This window comes from Neolamprologus multifasciatus, chromosome 20 (assembly GCF_963576455.1).
Source record: "Neolamprologus multifasciatus chromosome 20, fNeoMul1.2, whole genome shotgun sequence".
In the NCBI taxonomy this organism is placed as follows: Eukaryota; Metazoa; Chordata; class Actinopteri; order Cichliformes; family Cichlidae; genus Neolamprologus; species Neolamprologus multifasciatus.
The window spans coordinates 35,952,053-35,973,510 of record NC_140458.1 but is presented as its reverse complement, the minus strand read 5'-3'; the positions used below and the strand labels follow the sequence as shown (position 1 = coordinate 35,973,510).

General features: G+C 43.1%; 1 protein-coding gene across 2 annotated transcripts in view; it reads left to right on the top strand.

Annotated features, from left to right (window-relative positions):
* The window catches only part of LOC146495503 (ERC protein 2-like), a 162,466-nt gene that overhangs the window by 35,998 nt on the left and 105,010 nt on the right, over positions 1 to 21,458 (top strand). For both annotated transcript variants that reach the window (XM_085146166.1, XM_085146165.1), the window contains exons 7-8: positions 15,699 to 15,836; positions 19,276 to 19,464. In XM_085146166.1, the coding sequence (XP_085002292.1) occupies positions 15,699 to 15,836; positions 19,276 to 19,464 (327 nt within the window). The remainder of the gene's footprint in view (positions 1 to 15,698; positions 15,837 to 19,275; positions 19,465 to 21,458) is intronic.

Here is a 21,458-nt window from a genome sequence, read left to right as displayed (position 1 = left end):
GTCATTGTTTGTTTTCTGTCTCCAACACCTTTCTGTCTGTCAGTTTTAAAGCCCCTCGTCCACTTGAATTTAAGCTCCTAACACGGGCTGTTCTTTCTATTCCTTCTAATTGTTCAGCTGGAAAGCTTTTAACTGAATGTAGCCCTTCCTTTTTAAAGCTAACTCTTCCTTTTCTACTCTCTGCCATCCTTTTTTTGGGTTTCCTCTTTGTGCGTTGTAGTTATTTTCACGCTGTCTTTCTTTAGTTTAAAGTCATAATTTCTTCAGTATAGGTTATCTTCTTCTTTCTTTTTCTGTGCTTTGCTTCTCCAACTGGAAAGCCTGTGCAATGCTCTGAATGTCTTTCTTCTCTTGGAAATAGGCCTTTCTCAACATTGCTGTCTCATCCTTTTCTATCTTAAAAGACTTAATATCATCAATCATCTCGTTGTTTTCACCATGCAAAGCCCTCCATAAGTGCATCCTCGGTTCTTTGTTCAAAGTGGGGTTTTGTTTTCATGTTCAGTTTCTCCAGCTGGAAAACTTCCCTCATCATTTGAAAGTCTGACTTTTCTTGTAGGCTGCTCTTGCCATGACCATCTTCTTTCTTTTCATGTTGAATGTCTTCCTGCTAAAGACCACTCTTGAGTCCTCTCCTAAAGGCTTTTCTTTCTTCTTCTGTGTCCTCCCTTGCCAGCTGGAAGACATTCCTTGTCTCATAAGACTGTGAGCTCAATGTTGAGTGCACTTTGACTTTGAGTTCACTTTCAGATTTTCAATTTCTGGCCTTTCTTTGCTTTTTCATCTCCGGCTCCTCTTTCATCTTGTTTATCTTCGCCTCTTTGCACAAAGGTTTCTTCCGTGTCTCTTTTTCCAGGTAGATGTGATAGTTTGCCTACTTTTTAAGAGGTTTCTGAAATGGCAAGGACATTTTTGCCAACTTTTTGCTTCTGAAGCACAGCATGTCATTGAAATTCTTTTAGAAGCACAAAAGGGCTGAATTAGTTGGTTGTCTCTACCAGAGTTTTGCAGTTTAACCCAGTCAAACTATTTTGTATTTGCTTGTTTGGTTGAGTTTTTTGGCTTTGGTGTATTTTTGGGGAAGTGTCAACCAAACGGCTATTTACTCAGTTTATATAGTGCAGGCCACAACAACAGTCATATTCACGGTGTTTTAAATTTAAGGTAAAATCCCTACAGTATTAGAGAGAAAACCCAATGAGCATGCACGTGGCAGCCATCAAGAGAAAGAACAGGAAGAGACCTCTGGTAGAACCGGCCTCATGGAGGTGCTGTCCATCTGCTGCAGCTGGACATGAGAGAAGAGCACAGAGAGATGGAAACAAGACAGAAGAGTAACGCTTGGCAAGATGGTGAGAGCAGTGAGCACAGACCAAGAACATGCAGCATCTGCCAACCAAGTTAAAGAAGAAAGGTAATGGCATGTAATAGTGATATAGTGCATAACAGTGTGCATAACGGGGGGGGGGGGGGGGGGGGTCTCATTATCATGGTCTGCAACAATCTTTTCTTGCCAGGGTTTACAGCAAAGGTTTTCCAGCAAAACGTGTTGTAGTGATCTGTACAAGGTACTTTTGTGCTGCAGGTCGGTGTAGGTGATATATTGGAGTTACGCTGAAGGGGGGAAATTATTGGGTCACTAACTTGTGTATTAACGTTCCAACTATTTTAGCTTATGACAAAGATACAAAAGTGCAAAGTAACATCCAGAAACAGCCACCCACTTCCTCGGCCTGAGTTCAGTTAAGATGGGGAGCTGAAAACTGGGAGCCAGTGTGAGTGATGGCATCGGGTTGTATTCATGCATATGGTGTGAAAAACGTCCGCACCACTATTATGGCTGTTAGTGCTTTGAAGGTGAAACCTTTTTGTAGATGAAGACTCTAAAACGGCTTGTACCCAAAGTCTTTTGTAGGATGTTGTTAAAAGAAGAAGATGTGATGCAACAGAAGAGTAAATGTTGCACTTTTTCTGAAACTGATTGCTGACATTAGATACAAATTCAATGAATTTAATTAAAAACAAAAGAAAGAAAAAGAAAGAACTCAGGTTCAGTGTTTCTGTAATTTACATGGTTTTTAAACTGGTGTGTTCTGTTGCCAGAAACAGATATGACTGTATGTGTTTGTGTGGCTAAATAACCCCAAAGGATGTGAGAAAATGTGGCCTTTGGGAGAACCAGCCGTGCCATGTGACTAATCCTTTTATGGGAATATTTTTAAAAAGATATCTTAATGTTATTGCTATCTGGGTCACATTTTTCAGTGGAATGGAAATGCTAGTCATGATCTCTAGATATGATTCCTTTGAAAAGTGCACTTCTTTGACTAACTTTGTGCGCTCTGTAACCGCTCTGTAAACTGACCATTTCGTGCTGATTTGTTTTCCAAATTTCCCGTTTCCCAGCAGACTTGGGCTATAACTTACAGATCTGTATACAAGAGGAAAGACAGGAGTGTGGCTTGTTTCCTTACCAGTCTTATCCTGTTGAAGTTATTTTGCCACCAGCCCCCACACCCCCAGCTGTGTCTGAAGACTTCTCAGTGTTGAATAAAGTTTTTCTTCTGTGAAAGATAACTCTATCTAAAAACGTGGGGTTACATTTCCCTCACTAGGGACATTTTGATATGACAAACCGCACAGTTGGAGAGAAGAAAAAACGTCATGAGAATATTATTTCAATAACTAAGACATGTGCTGTGTACAAGCACTGCTTTTACTTTCATGACACGATGTAATGAGGTTTAGATTAAATCTTATGGAAAGTGCCAAGCCTCTTCATAAAATTTTCAGCTTCCAGTGAGTCAACTAAACAGATTTCACAGAGCTATTAATCTCTCATATATGTTCCCCCACTGATGAAAAGAGCTTTGAGGCTTCAGATGATGCATCTGTTTTATTGCGACAGGCTCTCTGTCTTCACTGCAAACAGCACCCGCCACCCAGAGAGCTGGTGAGAATGATAAAGGCTGACGACAGGTCAACTGGTGCATGATATTGGATTCCTGTGTGGGTCCGTGTGTGTGTGTCGTTGTGTCTAAGAGCAAGAACAGCCTGTTGGATGTGAGTGTGATACGATACGGACGGGAGGAAGCTGAAAAACAGGACAACAGGTTTGTGGCATCAGTCTCGTTTACACGCATGTTCTTCGTTGCAGTTTAGCGTCCTTTGATTTGCCCCGCCCACTCCTGTGTTATCTTGGATTTTTGAATAATTACTGTTCTCTTGCAGTTTTTCTTTTCTGTGGAATTTCTGGTTTAGTTTTCATCTAAACAGACTAATTAATGACATATCCAGCTTTCCTCAACAGATTTATTGGTTTCATTTTATGTATTAATTAACAACTTCATAAAGATGCAGTAAAGCCATGTTTATATCTGTGAGGCCCTTTTGAATTTGATATTTAAGGGTTTCTGACATGTGGTGCGTTTTTACCCCTTTTTTAAAATTATTACACAGACGCTGCGACACAGACTAGCTTACATTGCAGTTTGTGCCATTACTGCCTTGTTCTCTGTTTCAAGAGAGCGAGAGGAATTTTCTCTTGCTGGCATCGACATGGATGTTCACCATGAATTATTGCATGGTACCATGATGTCACTGCCATAGTTTGAGCCCTGGGTGATTTTAATAGCAAGAGGCTTAATTTAACTCAAAATAATGAGGAAACGGTCTTTGAATGACAAAAAAGAAGTTGTGTGGGCATTTTGGTCTTGTGTATCATGCAGAACAGTGGAAGCTCTGTTCAAGCCCTTGGTCTACGAGACCATGACCAATGCATAATGATGCATTTATTTATTTATTTTCTCATTTTTGGTTCTTTTTTTTCTTCCTCTTTCTCTGAGGGGGTAGGGCTGTGGGAGGTACATATGCATGGCCGGTTGTGGTGTGGTTTTGCCTTACATATGTTATTCATGTTCAAACATTGTGGTCATCTCAATCCATATTCATGCTTTTAAAAAGGCTGTCTGTATGCATGGAAGTATAGTATCCCCTATCATGTTGCCTCCTATAGCAACCACAGGCAGGGAGATTCGATTACATGTGCTGCAGACCGAGCACAATGTGTGAATGTTTGTGCGTCTGTATGGATGCCGTGTACACAAGGGCCCCTCTTATAGCTATTATAGTGTTTAGCAGGTCTCGCTCAGACATTCTCAGGGGAACCAACCTCTGTTTGAGTGGATCCTCTGCCAGACCCTTTCATCACTGGCTCTGGCCTGGTGTCATCAACATGGCCAGCCCTTTGATTGTGAAGAAAAGTAGAGAGAGAAAGAGATTGATATGAAGATAAATCGAGTTGTCCTCTGGCCTTATGCATTTCTTCTTTTTCCTCCCCCACTCAGCTCGCAGCTCACTGTCTCTCTGGAGCGATTGTTCGTCTGTCTTGAATGTTTTATCGTTAATGAGCTTTCACATTTAATTTTAATCTTGTTGTAATGTTTTCTACATTTTACACCTTTTGTACCCACATAGATATTTCCCAAAACAACCTTCAGTGTTCCACTTTCTCTCTTTGCCGTTTCTCCCCCCAAATATGTTACACATCGTCCCAACACACTAGTACTGTTGAGTGTAATGCATATGGATAGCAAGAGGAAATGCTGCATGTTGATAGAAGGAAAATATTAGTCCAGCACTGACACAGTGTTTATTGTGTGTGTGTAGCTGTGTGCGTTTTTGTTACATCTTAACAGGCTTTTTCCGCGTCCACCAACCTCGTCGAGACCAGTAGTTCTCATGGGGGCCGAAGCCTGGTCCTAATGAAGGGGTTAGGGTTTGGGTGAGGCTGTCCACAGTGAAATGTCAGTGCAACAAGAATAGCTGTGCTGACCTTGGAAGTGAAGACAGTTTTGGAAAGGGAGGGCGTTTTGACTGGTTGTCCCTTTTGGACAGACCTTTTGGCCTTTGAGACAAAGGCTGTTTTAGGCTTAAGAGTTTTTTGGAGTTGAGGTTAGAATTAGGTGTGTTTTACGGCCAAGGGAGGAGGTTGAATTGGTCCTTTTGTTGTCGTGGTTGCAGTTGGGCTAGTAGTTAAATAGCTAAACAGACAAACAGATGTGTGCATCTGATTATCACTGAGCATGTCAAACCTTTTCTGACCTTGTTAACAAAACAGTGATAACCAGTGTGTCTTTTTTAAAATGATGAGACACATCATCAGTGATGTTGAGGTCATTGTAGGTCATTTCCATAAAATGAGAATCACGATTTTTTTGCTTAGAATTGAGATCACGATTCTCTCACGATTTTCTTTTCCAGTATAAATATTTATTGCACTTATTAACTGCACATCAACTTCGTAACAGTTGAGACTGAACATAAAAACAATAAATGTCTCACATTTTGTTGTTGCTCGACGCTGCGTGTATAGAGCAGGTAGCAACAATAGAAAAATAGTTGCGGGACGGCACTGTGTAGCGTTTGTCTAGGGTGTTGATCGTTTTCCTAAATCCCTCGTTTTGCACAGTGTTGATGGAGCCATATCTTTGGTCAGGTGATAAGTAATAGCCTCCGTAATTTCTTTGTGCCTGCGGTTCGACGGGTATAGGGAAGCGCTGAATAAGGTTCCTGTTATTGATGTTTGGGTGGTTGACCGGGACGCATTTTCTCCTGTCACTTTCTCGTCATCCCTGACGTGCTCTCCGTTGTTTTTTCCCTGACAATTTTAGCAGCCAGCTTCTGTATCACGTGGTATAAGGCTCCGCCCTCGTCATTTGTTGAGCAGGAAGAGTGAGCGCTTGTTTTCATGCAGACTACGTCCCGGATCAAAATGCGGTACAATCGTCGTCTTTTTTTTTATTTTTTATTTTTTATTTTTTAATCGTTGTCATTTGGAAATGAGATCGCACATAAGTATGAATCGAGATCACGATTTTCTAACGATTAATCGTGCAGGTCATTGTGTCTTTTAAAATGAGTCAGCCTCTCTTAAGTGACCCGGGGAGGTACAGGCCCTGACTGCTACCCCAACTCCAAATTAGATATCTTGATAGTCACATGGTGGCTTCAGTTACAGGTTTGAGCGTGTTGAAGACTACGTATACTTTCCACCTCTACAAGTTCACAGTGCATCTCACAGCTTCACTTACCTTTAACCGTTCCCCCGTCGCTGCATGTGTTTCCTCTCGTTTTCTTCTTCGGTGCTCTGTTCCCAGGTGAATTTTAGTATAATTAGTTGCTTGGAGGGCTCAGACGTGATTAAAACGTCTATCTGGAGTGATGCTAACACATTGTGCTGTGGAAACTTTAGTTGCCTGCCTAAATCAACGTGCAGCTGTTGAGGTGAGGCCACGTAGAGGAGGGCTGCCGTTGTTAATAAGCGCTTTCAATTAAAACAGGTTATTATGTGTGGTGACACTTTGGTGTACGATCAGCCCTTAATACTGACGGAAACTTGTCCACAGGTTTTGATATAGAAATCTAAAAAGGGTTGAAAGTTGGCATCTTTTGTTACTCTTTCTTAACAAATAGATTTTCTAATCCCAGCCAGGAAGCTTTGCTTATTTTAGCAAGTTTTATATTTACCGTTTGAACGGCTTTTTTTGTCATGTCAACAGTCCAAGCCAAATATATTCCATTAAAAAAACAAAATCAGCTCCTCTTACTGCTAAACACACATAATAGTGCGATGTGCCAAAGCAAAGATATATTCACGATTCTCGGAGGATAAAAGGGGGAAAAGGTGTCCCAGCAGGTCTGTTGGAAGACCTCTGATTACATCGGCTACGTGCCAGTTTGCTCGTCTGTTTTACAGTATATGCCTTTGCTGCACACATCTGTAGGACGTACGTATTCCAGGTGAGTGCTTGTGTGTGCAGCAGCTCAGAGATCCGTGCAGATAACTCTTCACATCTACGTTCATGTTCCTGCTTTAGTGTGTGTGATCTTGATAGATCTGTGATGAGGCCACCAATGCCTTTCATCCTAATGGATTCCAGCTGACCAATCACAGCGCAGAGACACGGCTGCAGATAAGCCCATCGTAGCTGGGGAGGTTCTGGTAAACTGCCTGTGATAGGCCTCCCTGTATCCCGCTCTGTTCCTATCAGCAATCAGCCAGGGTTAATGTGAGAGCCTGAGGCTGGCTGATTGGAGCCAGGCTACACATCAGTCAAGACAACCCTAGCATTGGGCCATATGTCAGCCCCCAGCTATTCCAGTCCATCTTTTGCCTGACCACAAATACATACTTCAGTTCAAGTAATCAAATGTGTTTGATGATTCTCCAACTCAATGAAGAGCTCAAATCTGACTGCATCACGATGACGGCACGCTATCACTCCAGCTGACCTGCTTCAACCAAAGCTGCTGGCAGTCCAGTGTTAGTGTTTCATAGCATGTAAGACAGGCACTTAAAATGAATGCCTAATACTATCAGGAGAAAATGGGTCAAACTTTGACCACTTGGAGTTGAATGATACGACTGTACACTGCATTTCACTTGTCTGACCAGATCACTGTAAAGTGGGCCTGGGTCAGCAGCCACAGGTGGAGACAGCTGCTGTGGTCCCCGCCGGGTGGCCAGTCTTTCTTTCTTTCTGATCAAAGGACGGCCATTGCCTCCCTCCAAAGTGAAGAAAAAGAAAAGATTTAATACTAATGGTGCTGGGAGCAGAGGACTAAAGCATCGGGGTAATTACCCAGCAATCATTGCAGCATTCCACAGCTGAGGGGGGCAGAGATAGGGTCTTGAGTCTAAAGATCGTGGACGTGGATCAACTTGGCCAACACACACAGACACATTCACATACAGCCGAGCTTGCACCAGTGCAGCCTGTCTGGGTCTGCAGGAGTCTCTCCCTGCTCACTTTGCTATTTGGTCAACCAGAATACATCAGTGGGAAAACAATGCTCGCTTCGTCCTTCTGTCTGCAGGTCGGTGGGTGTTGTATCTCTACACGTGTGTGGGTTCATGTCTGAATGCACGTGGAAGGTTTCTGAGTGAATTACTCTCTGGAAGAATGCGCGGAGAGAGGGGGAGGACGTCTACTTGTCAAATGTGTAAATGTTATATGTAGCCCCCATTGCCTGACCCCAGCCCAACATTCGTGATAATAATCACAACCTGATTGTGTGCCTGTATTCTGCAGAGGCTGTATGTTCAGAATAAGCCACATGTTACAATGAAAGTCCAGAACTATACAAGTGGATATGATTTCCTGCTTCTTTGGGTATTCAAATCAAAGGGTCTTTGCACCAGGTCTACACAAACAGTAGAGCTTGTATATTAGTCTATAAATGTTGTCATTGTTTAGATACATCTGTTACTTTGTGTCAGTGTCAGTGTTGAAACAGTGTAAAGAGGTGTTTGTAGTTCAGATGTGTGTTATACTCTGCAGAACAAGCTCTACTTTTAGCCAACAAGTTAAAATAACTGTAAACCATCTCACAGCTGCCCTCATTTGTTCCCAAGATCTTATCTGAAATTACTCAGACCCCTATTATAATTTTGTGTGCACGCACTTTCCCCCCAATTGGTAGGTTGAGGTGGTGGGAGGTTAAATATTTAATTTTTTTGTTGTTGTTGTTTTCCTCTCTAACTGGCTTTTCAATTATAAGCTCTAGTGAAGCAGAAACGCTGATGCTTTGGCTTCTTTATTATACATGTTTCACTCTGTTGTTCAGCGTAGCCTCTTTGTCCAAATTCTTTTTTTCAACCTGTTTAACATAATATCTGACCAGAAAATTTGTGGGCGTTCTGCTTTAACCTAGTTCATGTATTGAGGTCATTTTATGCTCATTTAGAGGTTACCAATTTTATTTAGTGCCTGTGCTTTAACAGAAGCCCTTTCTTTCATGTTCAGAAAACATATTTCTCTCTCTCTGTTCATTAATGCAGCGCCTTCTGTGTACAACACAGTTTCAGCTCCTGTCCCTTCAAGACCGCGCTCCCTCTGAAAAGCCCAATGTGCTGTTATTGGTCAGCTGGTCTGGTGAAAAAGAAAAGAAATGGGCAAAAGGAAACTTTTGCTTTAGTTACCACAGCTCCTGTGAGTACAGGCATATCTCTTTAAGAACTTTCTGTAAGGAAAGAAAAAAGGAGGTTGAACCAGAATTGGACTCCTGGTAATGCATGAACTTTATGTTCATGCATTTCCAAAATGACTTGCAGTATGAGCAGCTACTCTTTTTTTTCATATGTAGGTTTTACAAAAAGTTTGCAGTTAAAATGCAGGCATCCAAACACACCCTTTGTTTATTGCTTGGACAATGTCTTCCACCCCATGCATGAAGCAGTGACAGACTGCTGCATGCTCGGTGCACAGACGAGTGTTATCGCAGGTCTTTTCTCCCAGCAGCTGTTCGACTGTTGGACTTTATTCTTTGCTTTTTTGGGAAACTGCATGCTCCATCTGCCTGTCACTTTGCTGCTGGAACACTTGAATTTCCCAAATCAAGGACAATAAATGATATTCCTATCTTCTAAAATATAATATGACCTCTTAAATGAGCTCATACAATGAGAGTTGCTTGCTCGTAAACATATATAAGAAAGTAGCCTTGAATTATAAGGTTTTTATGTATTCTGTATTCTTGCTTGTCTGTGAGCACAAAGCGAATGTCTGTCTACATTTGTGTATGTTTACGTGCCTTTGTGGCTGCATACAAATGAGAGCACATGTTTCTCTAAAGAACACAGAGCACCTTTGTATTTGTGAGCAGTCACTGGTGGTAAGAAGCAGAATGGATGTTGGGGTGATGGCGAGGAAGCTTCTGTAAGAGTTACAACCCGTAGTTGTAATCGTAGTGAAACCCGTAGAGGATTCTGTCTCTTTCGCTTGCTTCCAGTTGCATTTCAGCTGTTTTTTCTTGGCTCTGCCTGCTTGTCTGCCTCTGCATGCTCCTTTTTGGTCTCATGGCATTGCACTGACACAAAGTCACATGCAAGCACACAGTAGCAGAACACGTTTGTGCAATTAGCTAAGCTCTCTTCTGCAGCCAAGTGTTGGACAACACATCAAAAGAGCTAAAAAAAATCTGTTTGCATTATTTAATTAAGTAGTAACAACATTGTTTAACAGCTGTTTTTCTTGTTTCTCGGTAATAAATTTACTTTTATAGCCTTTAATTACTAATAAATGTGTAATTATATATACAAATGTTATTCTCCTGTTCACAAACGCACGGTTGGAAAAGAATATTATAAATACTTCTCCTCTAAAGCCGAGGTGGTCGAGATATACCTCTTCATTCACACAGACAGAGTCATTTGCTCTTTGATGTGCAGCAGCACATCAGCAAAATTAAAAATAAATGACTTCAGTTTTTCCTCATTAAGCAAAGTGTGGATGATTCCAGAACCTGAGCATCACCTAACTCCTCTCTGGGGCAGCACTCGTCTCGTGCCGTTACGGCCGAGAACCAATAACGAATCTTCAAGCAGAGCTGCACAACATTAGGAACGACATCCGATGGGAATCTGGGAAAGGTGTTGAAGGTCACTGTGTCGTGTTGGCGTTCACATTCTCAGCCATACGCCTCACTACTGGTGAATCTGCTGTTAGGCAATGGTGGGAATTTCCTGTTCTGCATTGTTGGTGCTTCCTGGTATTGCTGCCAAAATGAAGCAGTGTTTTGAGTGTTCGTGGATTTCCAGGTTGTGCAGGTAAAGTCTGAAGCCACAGACATTATGTCCTTTGTGTCACTCTGCTCTGTAAAGAGGTAAACAAGATAACATGCTGTATATAATACTGTATATACACACTTCAAAGAACTTAGTGGTGATGAATCACACAAAGCAAATCCCTGACATTAAATCTAAAGGATCCACTCCAAATTAAACAGGGAACTTATGATGGCATGTTACCACATGGAGGCGCCAGCGTACATATTATCGCTCTTTCCGTTCTGCCAGTTTTGCCCATGTTGTTGCCTTTCATAGACAGAGATGGGGGGTGATGGTGGGACATGGGTTAAATGAAGTGCAAGCACACCCAGCTCACGCTGAAAGGTCACCGTGTTCCCTGTTCTTCATGACATAGGCTGTGTTTGTCTTTGAAGAGCCGTGTGTGAGTGCTCAGAAGCAGGAAGGAGCCCTTTATTAATCCAGGAATCAACAGCCTTTGATGGCTGGAGATGGGAACAATATGCGTGCGCACACATTTAAGCGTACACTACCACGGCTGTGTGTGATTGCGGCGTGCTCGACATAGCAGTATGATATTTCCAGCATGTAGATGTCTGTACTGTTTCTGTTTAACGGTGACCTAGATTTCTCCAGAGAAATGCGCGTACAGTTACTGCATGTTGTTCACTTCGCTTTTATTGCCGCTCTATGTTTTTGCTTATGTGTGTTTGAGCATATGAAAGCATGCGCGCATGGATGTCAGCGCCAGGATCTTTGGGTTTTACAGTTGTCGCCGTCATATTTTCAGAGGCGATGACAAGTAAGCTGCCTTTCAAAAAGTGCAGCCAATTATTGTTTGGTATTTTTATTGGTACAAAAGTGTTTTAAAAATACAAATGATTGTATTTTTATGGTGGTCACACTCCACCCTGGTCTCCTTTGTGTTCTGGAGAAATGATTCCTCTGGCAGAGTTCTAGTTCTCAGTTGGCTGGACGACAGACGGGTCGACCGGGTTTGTGGTTCTCCTCCGGAACAAGCTGCTTTTAGATTACCGTTTTTGCCAGAGACACAGAGCCTGATACTTCTTTCCCGTTACATTAGAACTCAGCTTGTGTTAATTATGTTTAACAGACTACAACTGCAATGCAAAAACACGGTTCCCAGCGGATTTGCAAACACAGCGAACAAATGGAATAAAGTGCTTTGCTGTGTTTCATTTTTTTAGCTGCGTGTTTGAACTTCAACTATCAATAGCATGTTCAGAGTCAAGGTCAGTGAGAGGTACACATCAGCACTCCCACTTTTAATGAGAACCTATTCCTGCAATATCAGCTTTTTGATCAATTTATCAGTCAAAACAGTCAAACAGAGCGCCATGTGTGTGGGAGACGACTGAGACAGACGTCATGGCTTCTCGAGAGGATACACACTTACTGAAACGGAGAGTCCACATCGCAGTGCCTGGTCTGGAAGATGGCTGCTGTAGGTGGTCCGCTTCCATGGGGAGGAGAAGGGTATGACAGATGCCCAATAGTTCAGTGATAAAAGGCTTCAGTATGTGTGTGCGTGTGTGCATGCATGTGTGTGTGTGCATGCATGTGTGTGCATGTGCATGCACGTGCACATGTGTGTGCATGAAAGGAAGAGAGAGAGAGATGCGGGAGTTTAGTTTGAGGTCGCCTCATGCACAGGGAGATAAAATGAGCGACTGCTGTTCTCATCATAACAACCGAGCTACTGGAAGAGAGGCCCCCTCTCAGCTGCCCTGCTTCTCGCCTGTCCACAGGACATTTCTCCTAAGAGTGCGCGATTGAAGTTGGAGAGTTCTGATAGAATTCCTTGCCCTCTTTCCCATATCCGCGATTCGCTCGGCTCATTTTGATCCGCTGCTATAAGGTTTAAGTTGCCTCTAATGTTTTTCTGCACAATTTCACAGCGGGCCAAGCGACGAGGCTAAATATTTCATCGAGCGGTTGTTATTTTGCAGGACCAGGCCAAAGCAAACTTAAGACTGGTGAAGAATGTAATCATTTATCTAAGGACCAGGGGTGACACGCTCAATTTGGCCTAAAGTAGGGCTCCATGCAGCCCACAGGGACAAGGGTGTGCATGAGTGCACGTGTGCTGTATGTTTCGGTGTGTGCGTTTGACAACAAGGCCACTGAGTCCCTACAACCAGAGGCCACAAAGTTTGTTATCATGTATTTCCTCCTTTATTTCTTGCATTTTGTTACAGTCTCGAATAATCTGTCAGCCTTCACCATGAATTGTGTGTTTGTTGCTTTGACTTGCGTGCACTTACATCCCAGTTAAGTAAATAAAAGCACTTCATTCATTTCAAATGAGAGAAACGTGAAAGAATGAATGGAGCCACCCTCCCTTTTCTCACAGTGTCCATCCTAAAATACCATCAGACACACCCACGGCAATCAGGAATTACTGGGAACTTTATCTCAGTCTGGTAGTGTGAAGCTTTCCCATCATTCCCTGAAGGCTCTAATGTTTCTGTCGGTCGTGGACTAACCTACCAGAGCCTTTAGCTTGGTTGTGTAATGACTGTTATTAACCTATCAAGATCAGCCGAGGGGTCTTGGCTGCTTTTTCCAGCCCTTCTATCACTTTCCCTCAAATTCCAAAACCAAGATGGCTCCCGTAAATCTTCACTCTTGCCCTCCAGGGAGCAGAAAACACCAAAGTCTAGTCTAATTGGATTCATTTGTAAAATAGCTGCAGAGATTTGAACATTATCTATGTATGCACCCATGACTGGAATGCAACTTTTTTTACCCTGCCACTTTTGCAGTAAACTGTGGTCTCCTGGTGGCCGGAGGGCTTTTGAAAAACTGGAATCTCATGTTCATTAAACAACGAATCCCTTTTGTTGTACAACGGTTAGGCTTCCAAGCCCTGATCTGAGAATTTATCACTTGGGTCACTTGTGTTATTAATCCATAGCAGCGGTGAGGGAATGGGACACTTTGTCTGTTGAAACAAAAACTACTAAAGAAGAACTTTTTTTTCATGATAATCATATTAATCCAGAATTCAAGGGAACATCAGATGTGCTTGTACAAGTCCCTGTCACCACATTAACATGCATTATCACCAGATGTCCCTTTGAAACTAATTTGTAGACCTCTGCAGTCTCATTGCATGGCGCTGCATCCTGCTCCAGCTGCATCTGTTAGTGTTTTGTTTGGTACAGCTCCGAGCGTTTTGTGTTTGTGTGCTTTTGTGTGTGTGCGTCCGAGCTTTTCTTCTGTTTTGCAGATGTTCATCAGATAAAGGCAGCTGAACACCACAACTGACTGTTACACCACCACTTCAGCAACATGAGGTTAACTGCAAGAAGGCAGACGTCCTGCAAGTCAATGGGCTGAATGAACTCTTAGTATAAAGCTACTAAACTGATAAGGCGGATGTTGTTGATGCCACGCTGTCTGTTGGACGTAGATTCAAGGAATGGGAGTTGCTGTCCACTCGACTCTCTGGCCACTTTGTTAGGTACACCTTGCTACCAGTTTGGATCCCTTTTACTTTTTGAACTTTCCCAGTTTACACAAATTCAACCAGGTGCTGCGAGCATTTCTCAGAGATTCTGTTTCTTGCTGTCATGTGAGCAGCACAGTCGATCCATGGTGCAGATCTCTCACTACACCACACGTCTAAGGTGACTGTACAGGGGGCTGAGAGGGTCCACGTGTGCCAAAATATCCCCCACACCTCTACTGGCCTGAACCCTCGATAAGCAGCGAGTGAACGCTTTCATGGTTTTTAAGACAAATTCTGAACCCGTCATCCAAATGTCACAGCAGAAATGCAAACTCATTCAGGCACTTTCCCCCCAATCTTCTATTTTCCAGTTTTTGTGAGCCCATGTTAATTACAGCCTCAATTTCCTGTTGCTAGGTGACAGAAACGGTACACGGTGGTCTTCTGCTTGAAGGAGATGCTCTGCTGCAAACTTTGGTTGCAACGAGTGATTATTTGAGTTATTTTGCTTTCTTGTCAGCTGGAAGAAGTCTGTTCATTCTTCTTTGACCTTTTCTGCCATGGGGATGCAATTCACTGCCTATTTTCTCTTTTTCAGATAATTCTCTGTAAACCCCAGAGATGGCTGGGTGGGAAAATCCCAGTAGACCAGCAGTTTCTCAGATACTCACACCAGTCTGCCTGGCACCAAAAACAATGTCACTAAAATCAGCTTCCCCGTTCTAATGCTCAGTTTGAACATGAGTGGGGTTGTCTGGATGCCTACATGGCTTAATGCAACGAGTTGCTGCCATGCAATTGGCTTAGACATTTGTGTTAATAAGCAGGTGAAAAGCTAATAAAGTGACTGAGGGTGGATTTCACAAAAGTGTGACAGTACGAATACAGCAGCAACAACAAGAGTCACTATTATAAATGCATAAATAGGTGTTTACACTGCTCCACATGTTAAATGTATTTTTAAGTTTTACTGATGATGAAAAATTACAACAGAAGTTTTGACAGTGGTGTCTGATAGTGACCCTGTAAAAGCTCAGGACACAAATACAGCAAGAAACTGTAGAAATGACAGAAAACCACCAAAACTTGTTCTACACACAGTGATATAAAGAGAAAAAGACAAGAAACACAAGAGCTGTGGTGCAGTAGAATAAAACATAGAATAATATTGCAGAGCCACAGAGAAGTGCACTGGTGTTTTTACTGTTTCTATACATGCTTTGCACCGACATACAATAAATGTATTTGCATGCTGTGCTTCCATCTATAATTCTTGTGATGCAAACTGCTGCATCGAGGCTTTCACTGCCGTCTCTGAGACGTCACATCAGGATCGATGACAAAACAGCAGGAAAATGCAGTCAGAAGCTCTACAAACTGCTCAGTGTTTGGATTCCTCTTCTAGATGGGTCCCCAGGGGCCAAAAAGTATTTATGCGGTTCATGGGTACAAACAGTCTCCAGTTGTGAGCCTTCAGTTGGTCACAACTGGGTAAAAATGCTGCTTAACGTTCCAAGTTTGGTCTAAACTTCTGTGTGACTCCATCTGTCATGATGAATATTTTGTGTTTGTTTAACAACAATATCCCACTGATGGGATTTCCTTTGTTTCACTCTCATTGTTCTTTCTCCGCAGATTGAGAACCTGCTGGAACAGTTGAAGGACAAAGACAAACAGGTGGCTGGATTGAGGGAAAGGGTTCAGGGCCTTCAAACCGACTCCAGCAACACAGACACGGCTCTGGCTACGCTGGAAGAAGCTTTATCAGAAAAGGTAAGAGTGATGGGGAAAGCACTGTAAGTAAGGTGAAAATCACTCTGTTAGTCAACACTTGAGTTTCAGAGAGATGTTGTCCTGTTTGCTGCTGGATGGATGGAAGGTGTAAAGGAAAAAACGCTTGAAAAATGTGAAAGTTGAACTCTGGTTGCTGTGGAGTAATGTGGAAAGTTTTACCCTTTCAGGCGTTTCAGGGAAGCTAGGATATGGCTTATGGTTTAATTAATTTTCATGCTTTACTGTGACTCACAGCCATAATTTAATGACATAAAATCCTAATTTATAGACTTAGACCACACTAGATGTGGTGCTATCTGTAAGCAGTAAGGGAGCGAATGAGGTACTGGTAGAGGTGAACACACACAGAGGATTAGTCCATGTCTGTAACTGGGCGTAGGGAGGGAATGATGTATGGAATGAGGAGGATAAAGGTTTCAAATGTAAGAGAAATGGAGCGATGGAAAAGCTGAGTGGCAGAAGAGGCACAGCCCCGATGGTGGAGGTGGCCTTAGAATTAATGGGGGGAGAGGTGAAGGAATGCAAGGGTGAAGTGAAACATGTTCGTTTCAATAAGGAGAAGAAACAGTGCTGCGCAAATACAAAGATGAGGGCTGGAATAGAAATGCAATAACAGATAACAAAGCTATGCACAGAGTCAAACATCCATACATGTGGCAGACTGTGCACATGTGATGAAAAGTCTCAGTGGGATGTGATCAGTACTTGCTGAGTGTTGTTCTAATATTAGCTTTGTATCTGTGGTGCATCCTCAGTTTCTCTCCTCTTTAATCTTTCTATCACAATAAAAGCCTTCAGATAAAATAAGAAAGGAAAACTGTACAAATAAACACAATAATTGGGCCAAATGCAGATCTGTAATGCTCCAACATACGACTCAGATTTGTGTACACAATAACACAGTGAATAAAGCCGTTAATTAAGACAGTGTTGCATGTGTCGACATGAACAGGAGGATACAGTGTAGACATAATCACTGTGCTTAACAGCTGCCATGTGATCCAAGGTTAACCAATCAGATGGGGAATAGATGGGCTGCATGTTCGTTGTAAACACTTATTGTCTGTTGTTGTTTTTAAATATGAGAGACCAGCTGGTCACCAGTACAGAGCCTGCTGCCACTCACAGGGAAAGAAGTCACCTTGCTGGCCGATGTGCTTCTTTTCTTTTTTGTGTTTAAATCTTTGCACATTGAAAGCCCGTCGAGTTGTTCCAGGGCAAAGACGTTCCTGTAAAGAAGCTGAAGCTAATTGTTGCGTTGAATAATGGTGTTATTTTTCTTGTCCACACAAATCTTTAGTGATTTGTTTATGGATTTGCAGTCATGGTTTAATGGTGCCAGCGATCTTTAACTGCAGACCTGCTTCAACAGAGAACGAGTTTGATGTGAATTGCTTTACACAGCATCGCCATGGAGATGTCATATCCTAGTCCGGCTATATATACACTCTGTCTTGAAGTGACTGGCTTGATTTCAGAGGGACTCCATCTCTCCTCGCTGTGTTGCACGTTTAAAGTTGTTGCCAGCTCACATGTGTTGTTACTACAGGCTAAAAAATTATCATCTTGGCGCTGGAGGCTAAAAAATGGTTCCCATTTACATGTTTGTTTGCACAGCAGGCTTAAAGATCGATACGGGTTTACGTTTCGTTGGCACCGGCTGCTGGTTAAGAGTTCACAGTTGGGACAGTTGTGACTGTCCAGCTGTGCTGCTCTGCTCTGCAGTGGATGCCACGTTTGTACCTCTGCCACTGAGCATTTGAGCCTTTGCGTTTGCTGTTATATATTTCTCTTGGCTTGCAAGAGCAAAACTTGGAGTCCTGCATGTGATTGTGCAGATTTCAAAGAGTTTTAGCTCGTATAGTGTTGCTGTGGAGTTATCTGTCAGGCAGTCTGTGTAGACACCGATAATGTGAAAACCAGCCTAAGTGGAGTCAAATACAGGAGTGTTTGACTTCCTGTTCCTCTCTCTGTATGTGTTCTTGTTTATCGCTGTTATTTCCTTGATTGTTATTTAATTGACTTGTAGCCTTTGATTGTATCTATTCAATCACGAAGGGTTTACAGTAAGCTCCCAGCATTTTGTCTGTTAATACCTTAGAAGTTGGTTAATGAGGGTTTCAGTGTATTCGCAGCACACAGAGCGACACAGCACATAGATGTCTTCACTTAAAAGGGTCTTTTAGCACCTACGTTTGTTTTCGTTGCACATAGCCTTGCATAATGGCACAATAAACTGTAAATCCCTCTTCTGCGCCGGCACATTTGTTTGCCCAGAAACCACTTCTGATGCAGCCTACATATTATTCAGCTGTGATGAGGAGAATGCTGGCAGGCTTTTCAGACTTTGTGGTCAACACAGGGCGTGTGTAACGTGTTTACGAGCACGAGTGTGTGTGTTGCTGATCACAAACTCTGTCACAAACCTGCTCTCGGAGCCAGCCACTAGCCACACTGCTGTGGTTCTAATTAACAGGCCGGGGCACTGTGCCCATGCTGAGCACTGCTCTTTGGTGTGCTTGTCTATGATGTCATATGTGTGTGTTGTTTGTTTGTGCACTTGGGCCTCAGAGAGCCAGATTTATTATGATACCCGGGTGTCTTTCTCTAAGCCCCACACATCCTCGATATTCATAAAGTGGGCAGAGCCTGTTAGCCAAGCCGCCTCTCTCACGGTCTCCCGCGCCCTCTCCGTGTAGTGATGTCCTGTGCCAGGGCGAGTTAGTGAATGTATTTGTCCAATTACCCGGACTTTAAAGTTGCCAATCATGCGGTGATGCCACGTCGTAAAGTCTCATTGCTGAGCTGTGCTCCGCGCCTAAATAAACACCTGAATAAACACCCTGGTAATCATTTCAGTCCACACCTAAACACGCACACATTCACTTTAACACGCACACCTTGCTCAACCTCCCATGTTGTGGACTCGGTTTAAGCCCAAAGCTGTTGTCCTGCTGTCCACCGTGATTAGAGAGAGGAGTTGAGACATTGCAGCGCGGTTTATCAGCAGGCGTGTGGTTGTTAGAGAGTGATCTACAGTACTGTCTCATCCACTCACAATAAATCTGTCCCTCAGCCCTTCTCTTCCTTCCTCCTCTTTCTGTGCTACTTGGCTCCGATCCCTTTGTGTCACTGCGATTATTTATAGCAGTATTATTTATGGTGGGCATTTATGAGTTTGTCTTTGGCCACACTTTGTAAAGAATGTTGGAGATCCTATTCGGCAAGATGCTGCCTATAATGATAGGAAAAAATTGTAATCGCACAGGGCTGGTGATCCTTTGCACAATGGATGGAAAACAGATTTATTTCATGTCGTTTCTGCTTCATGTAATGAACATACTTTTTTGTCTTATTCCTACTTACACTTGCCACATCAATTTTTATTTGACCTTCTTATACCTTCTCACTTTCTCAGGAGCGAGTGATTGAAAACCTGCGGGAACAAAAGGACCGGGAGGACAGGGTTCGGCTGGAGGAGCTGGAGCAGCTGAGAAAGGAGAACCACGAGTTAAAAGACAAGCTGTCAGTCATGCAACCCCAGAAACAGCCTCAGAACCAGCTCGGTAACCCCAGCCCATCCCAGAACCAGAGACCAGATGGAGAGGTCAGTGTGGACTCAAGTCTATTGAACTGATGTTTAGATAATAGAAAACACAAGTGTGTGTGCAGCATGCACGGCTGTTACGTTTGGTTTTGCAGTCATTGAATACACTGTGAACACACAAGAGAGGTGGTCTGTTACGTGTGTGGACTGCAGACACACAACCATCAGTGCAACCACTATATGTTTGTTGTGCTTGTAATGTGCTTCCTGCACCTTGTACTTACTACGCTAACATTTACAATAAGAGTAATTCCACATTATTACCTCCCGTGAGCATCAACAATGTAGTTAGCAACTTCCTAGCAGAGGGCCTGCCTGCACTTTGTCTCACGGGATAAAAGGATGAATTAAGAGAGAGTGATTTATGGATCTGAGAGATCCTGTATCCCTGTGTGGGAGCCAAGTCGAAGGCCTTGCAATCTTTTTTCCCTCCGTCTTTCTTCTGCTAGGCTTACAAGCCTGGACAGACGCCTGTCCTGCCAGAATTTATGAGAATGTTTTCTTTTATACTCATAATAAGCGTACACACATCTCATTCCTGTGAAATGATATCTTCTTGAACGTTGATGCCGCACCACATGAAAGTGGCAGCAGCTCAATAACTTTTTGTAGCAAACAGATTCACACTGTGGCAGAAGTGCTGCCACAATTAGGCTGTTTTGTGTACTCCACAGCAATCAAACCTGTTATGTAAACTTAGAGATTCTTCAAAAAGACGGTTGTGTACCTGTATACATGCGTGTGTCTCTGTCGGCATGTCCCTGCATGCCGGCACAAAAACAACCGTCGATGCGTCTGCTGTTTGTGTCTGCGTGCATTTAAATGCGGCGGAGCCTGTAGTGCTGTGGCAAAGGACAGGCTGTGCTGTAAGTGTTTGGGAGGTCACTGGTGAATTATGTTGGCGCTTGATTAGATTCTGATCACACTCAGAGACTTCTGCTGCTTTTACTTAACAAATTCTAGGTATCGTAAAAGCTGTGCTCCAAGGTTTTGTATGGCAAAGGTATCAAATTGCAACAACATTTAATTAACGATTTAAATCCAGTGTTAAACTCAGTTCTTGCTCTGACTCAGATCAGTGCAGCTTGCTCTCCCTGTTTGAATGCACTAATAAAAGCTGGGGGCGTTTGTATTGAATATTTCATCATTGCTTAACATTTGAATAAAAGTTGAATACTACGAGGTCCAGTAATTGGAGATTGGACTGCCGAGGCCTCTGCCTTTGCCACCCAGTCCACATACCACAGAACTTGATGGACCCTTCTGTGTTATGTGGGTCCACAGGAGGGCTGGCCTAAAGGGCTACGGTTTGATAAGCTAGTCCCCCCATTTCCTGGGGCCTAACTCCAGGGTAGGGCACTGGTAACCCACTGGGAGGAGGCTCCAGGGCAGACACACGCTCAGTTCACTCAGCTGGCTCGATGTCACTCTATAAGTGACGGAGGAGGTCAGAGAGAGGGAGGTCTGGGCTTCTCTGCTTAGACTGGTCGTCAGATCCAGCAGAAAAAAGATGGATAGGTGGATGAATGGAGGATGGATCAATGGATGGATCAATGGAGGAGTGTACTAAGTGCAATAAAATGGTTTTGTGATTCCTCCATTAAAAAGTAAAAAACTGTGCCCTTCATGGTTGTCTCCTTATGTGCTGCAGGGAAACCCAGTTCTGTTGGTTCTGCCCATTTGCAGTTTCACTATGCTCAGGGACCAAACATAAACCTCTGTGTGCGACTGGCCCACCCTCGATCAAGGATCACTTCTTATGACCGCTGTGGTTAACCCCAAACCCCAGATTATGTTCTTCAGGAGCCTGAGGAGACGCGACAGGTGCACAGGGACCTTCAAGGGGATAGTGGCCAAATTTGCATTTGTTGTATTTGCATCTAATAGGTCACAAAGATTTTGAAGGGTTTTTATTTTTGTTAATATAAGCATCCTTCACATGCTGCGCATTAAATGCTTTTATTTCGACCCGACAAACACCAAGACCTCCAAAG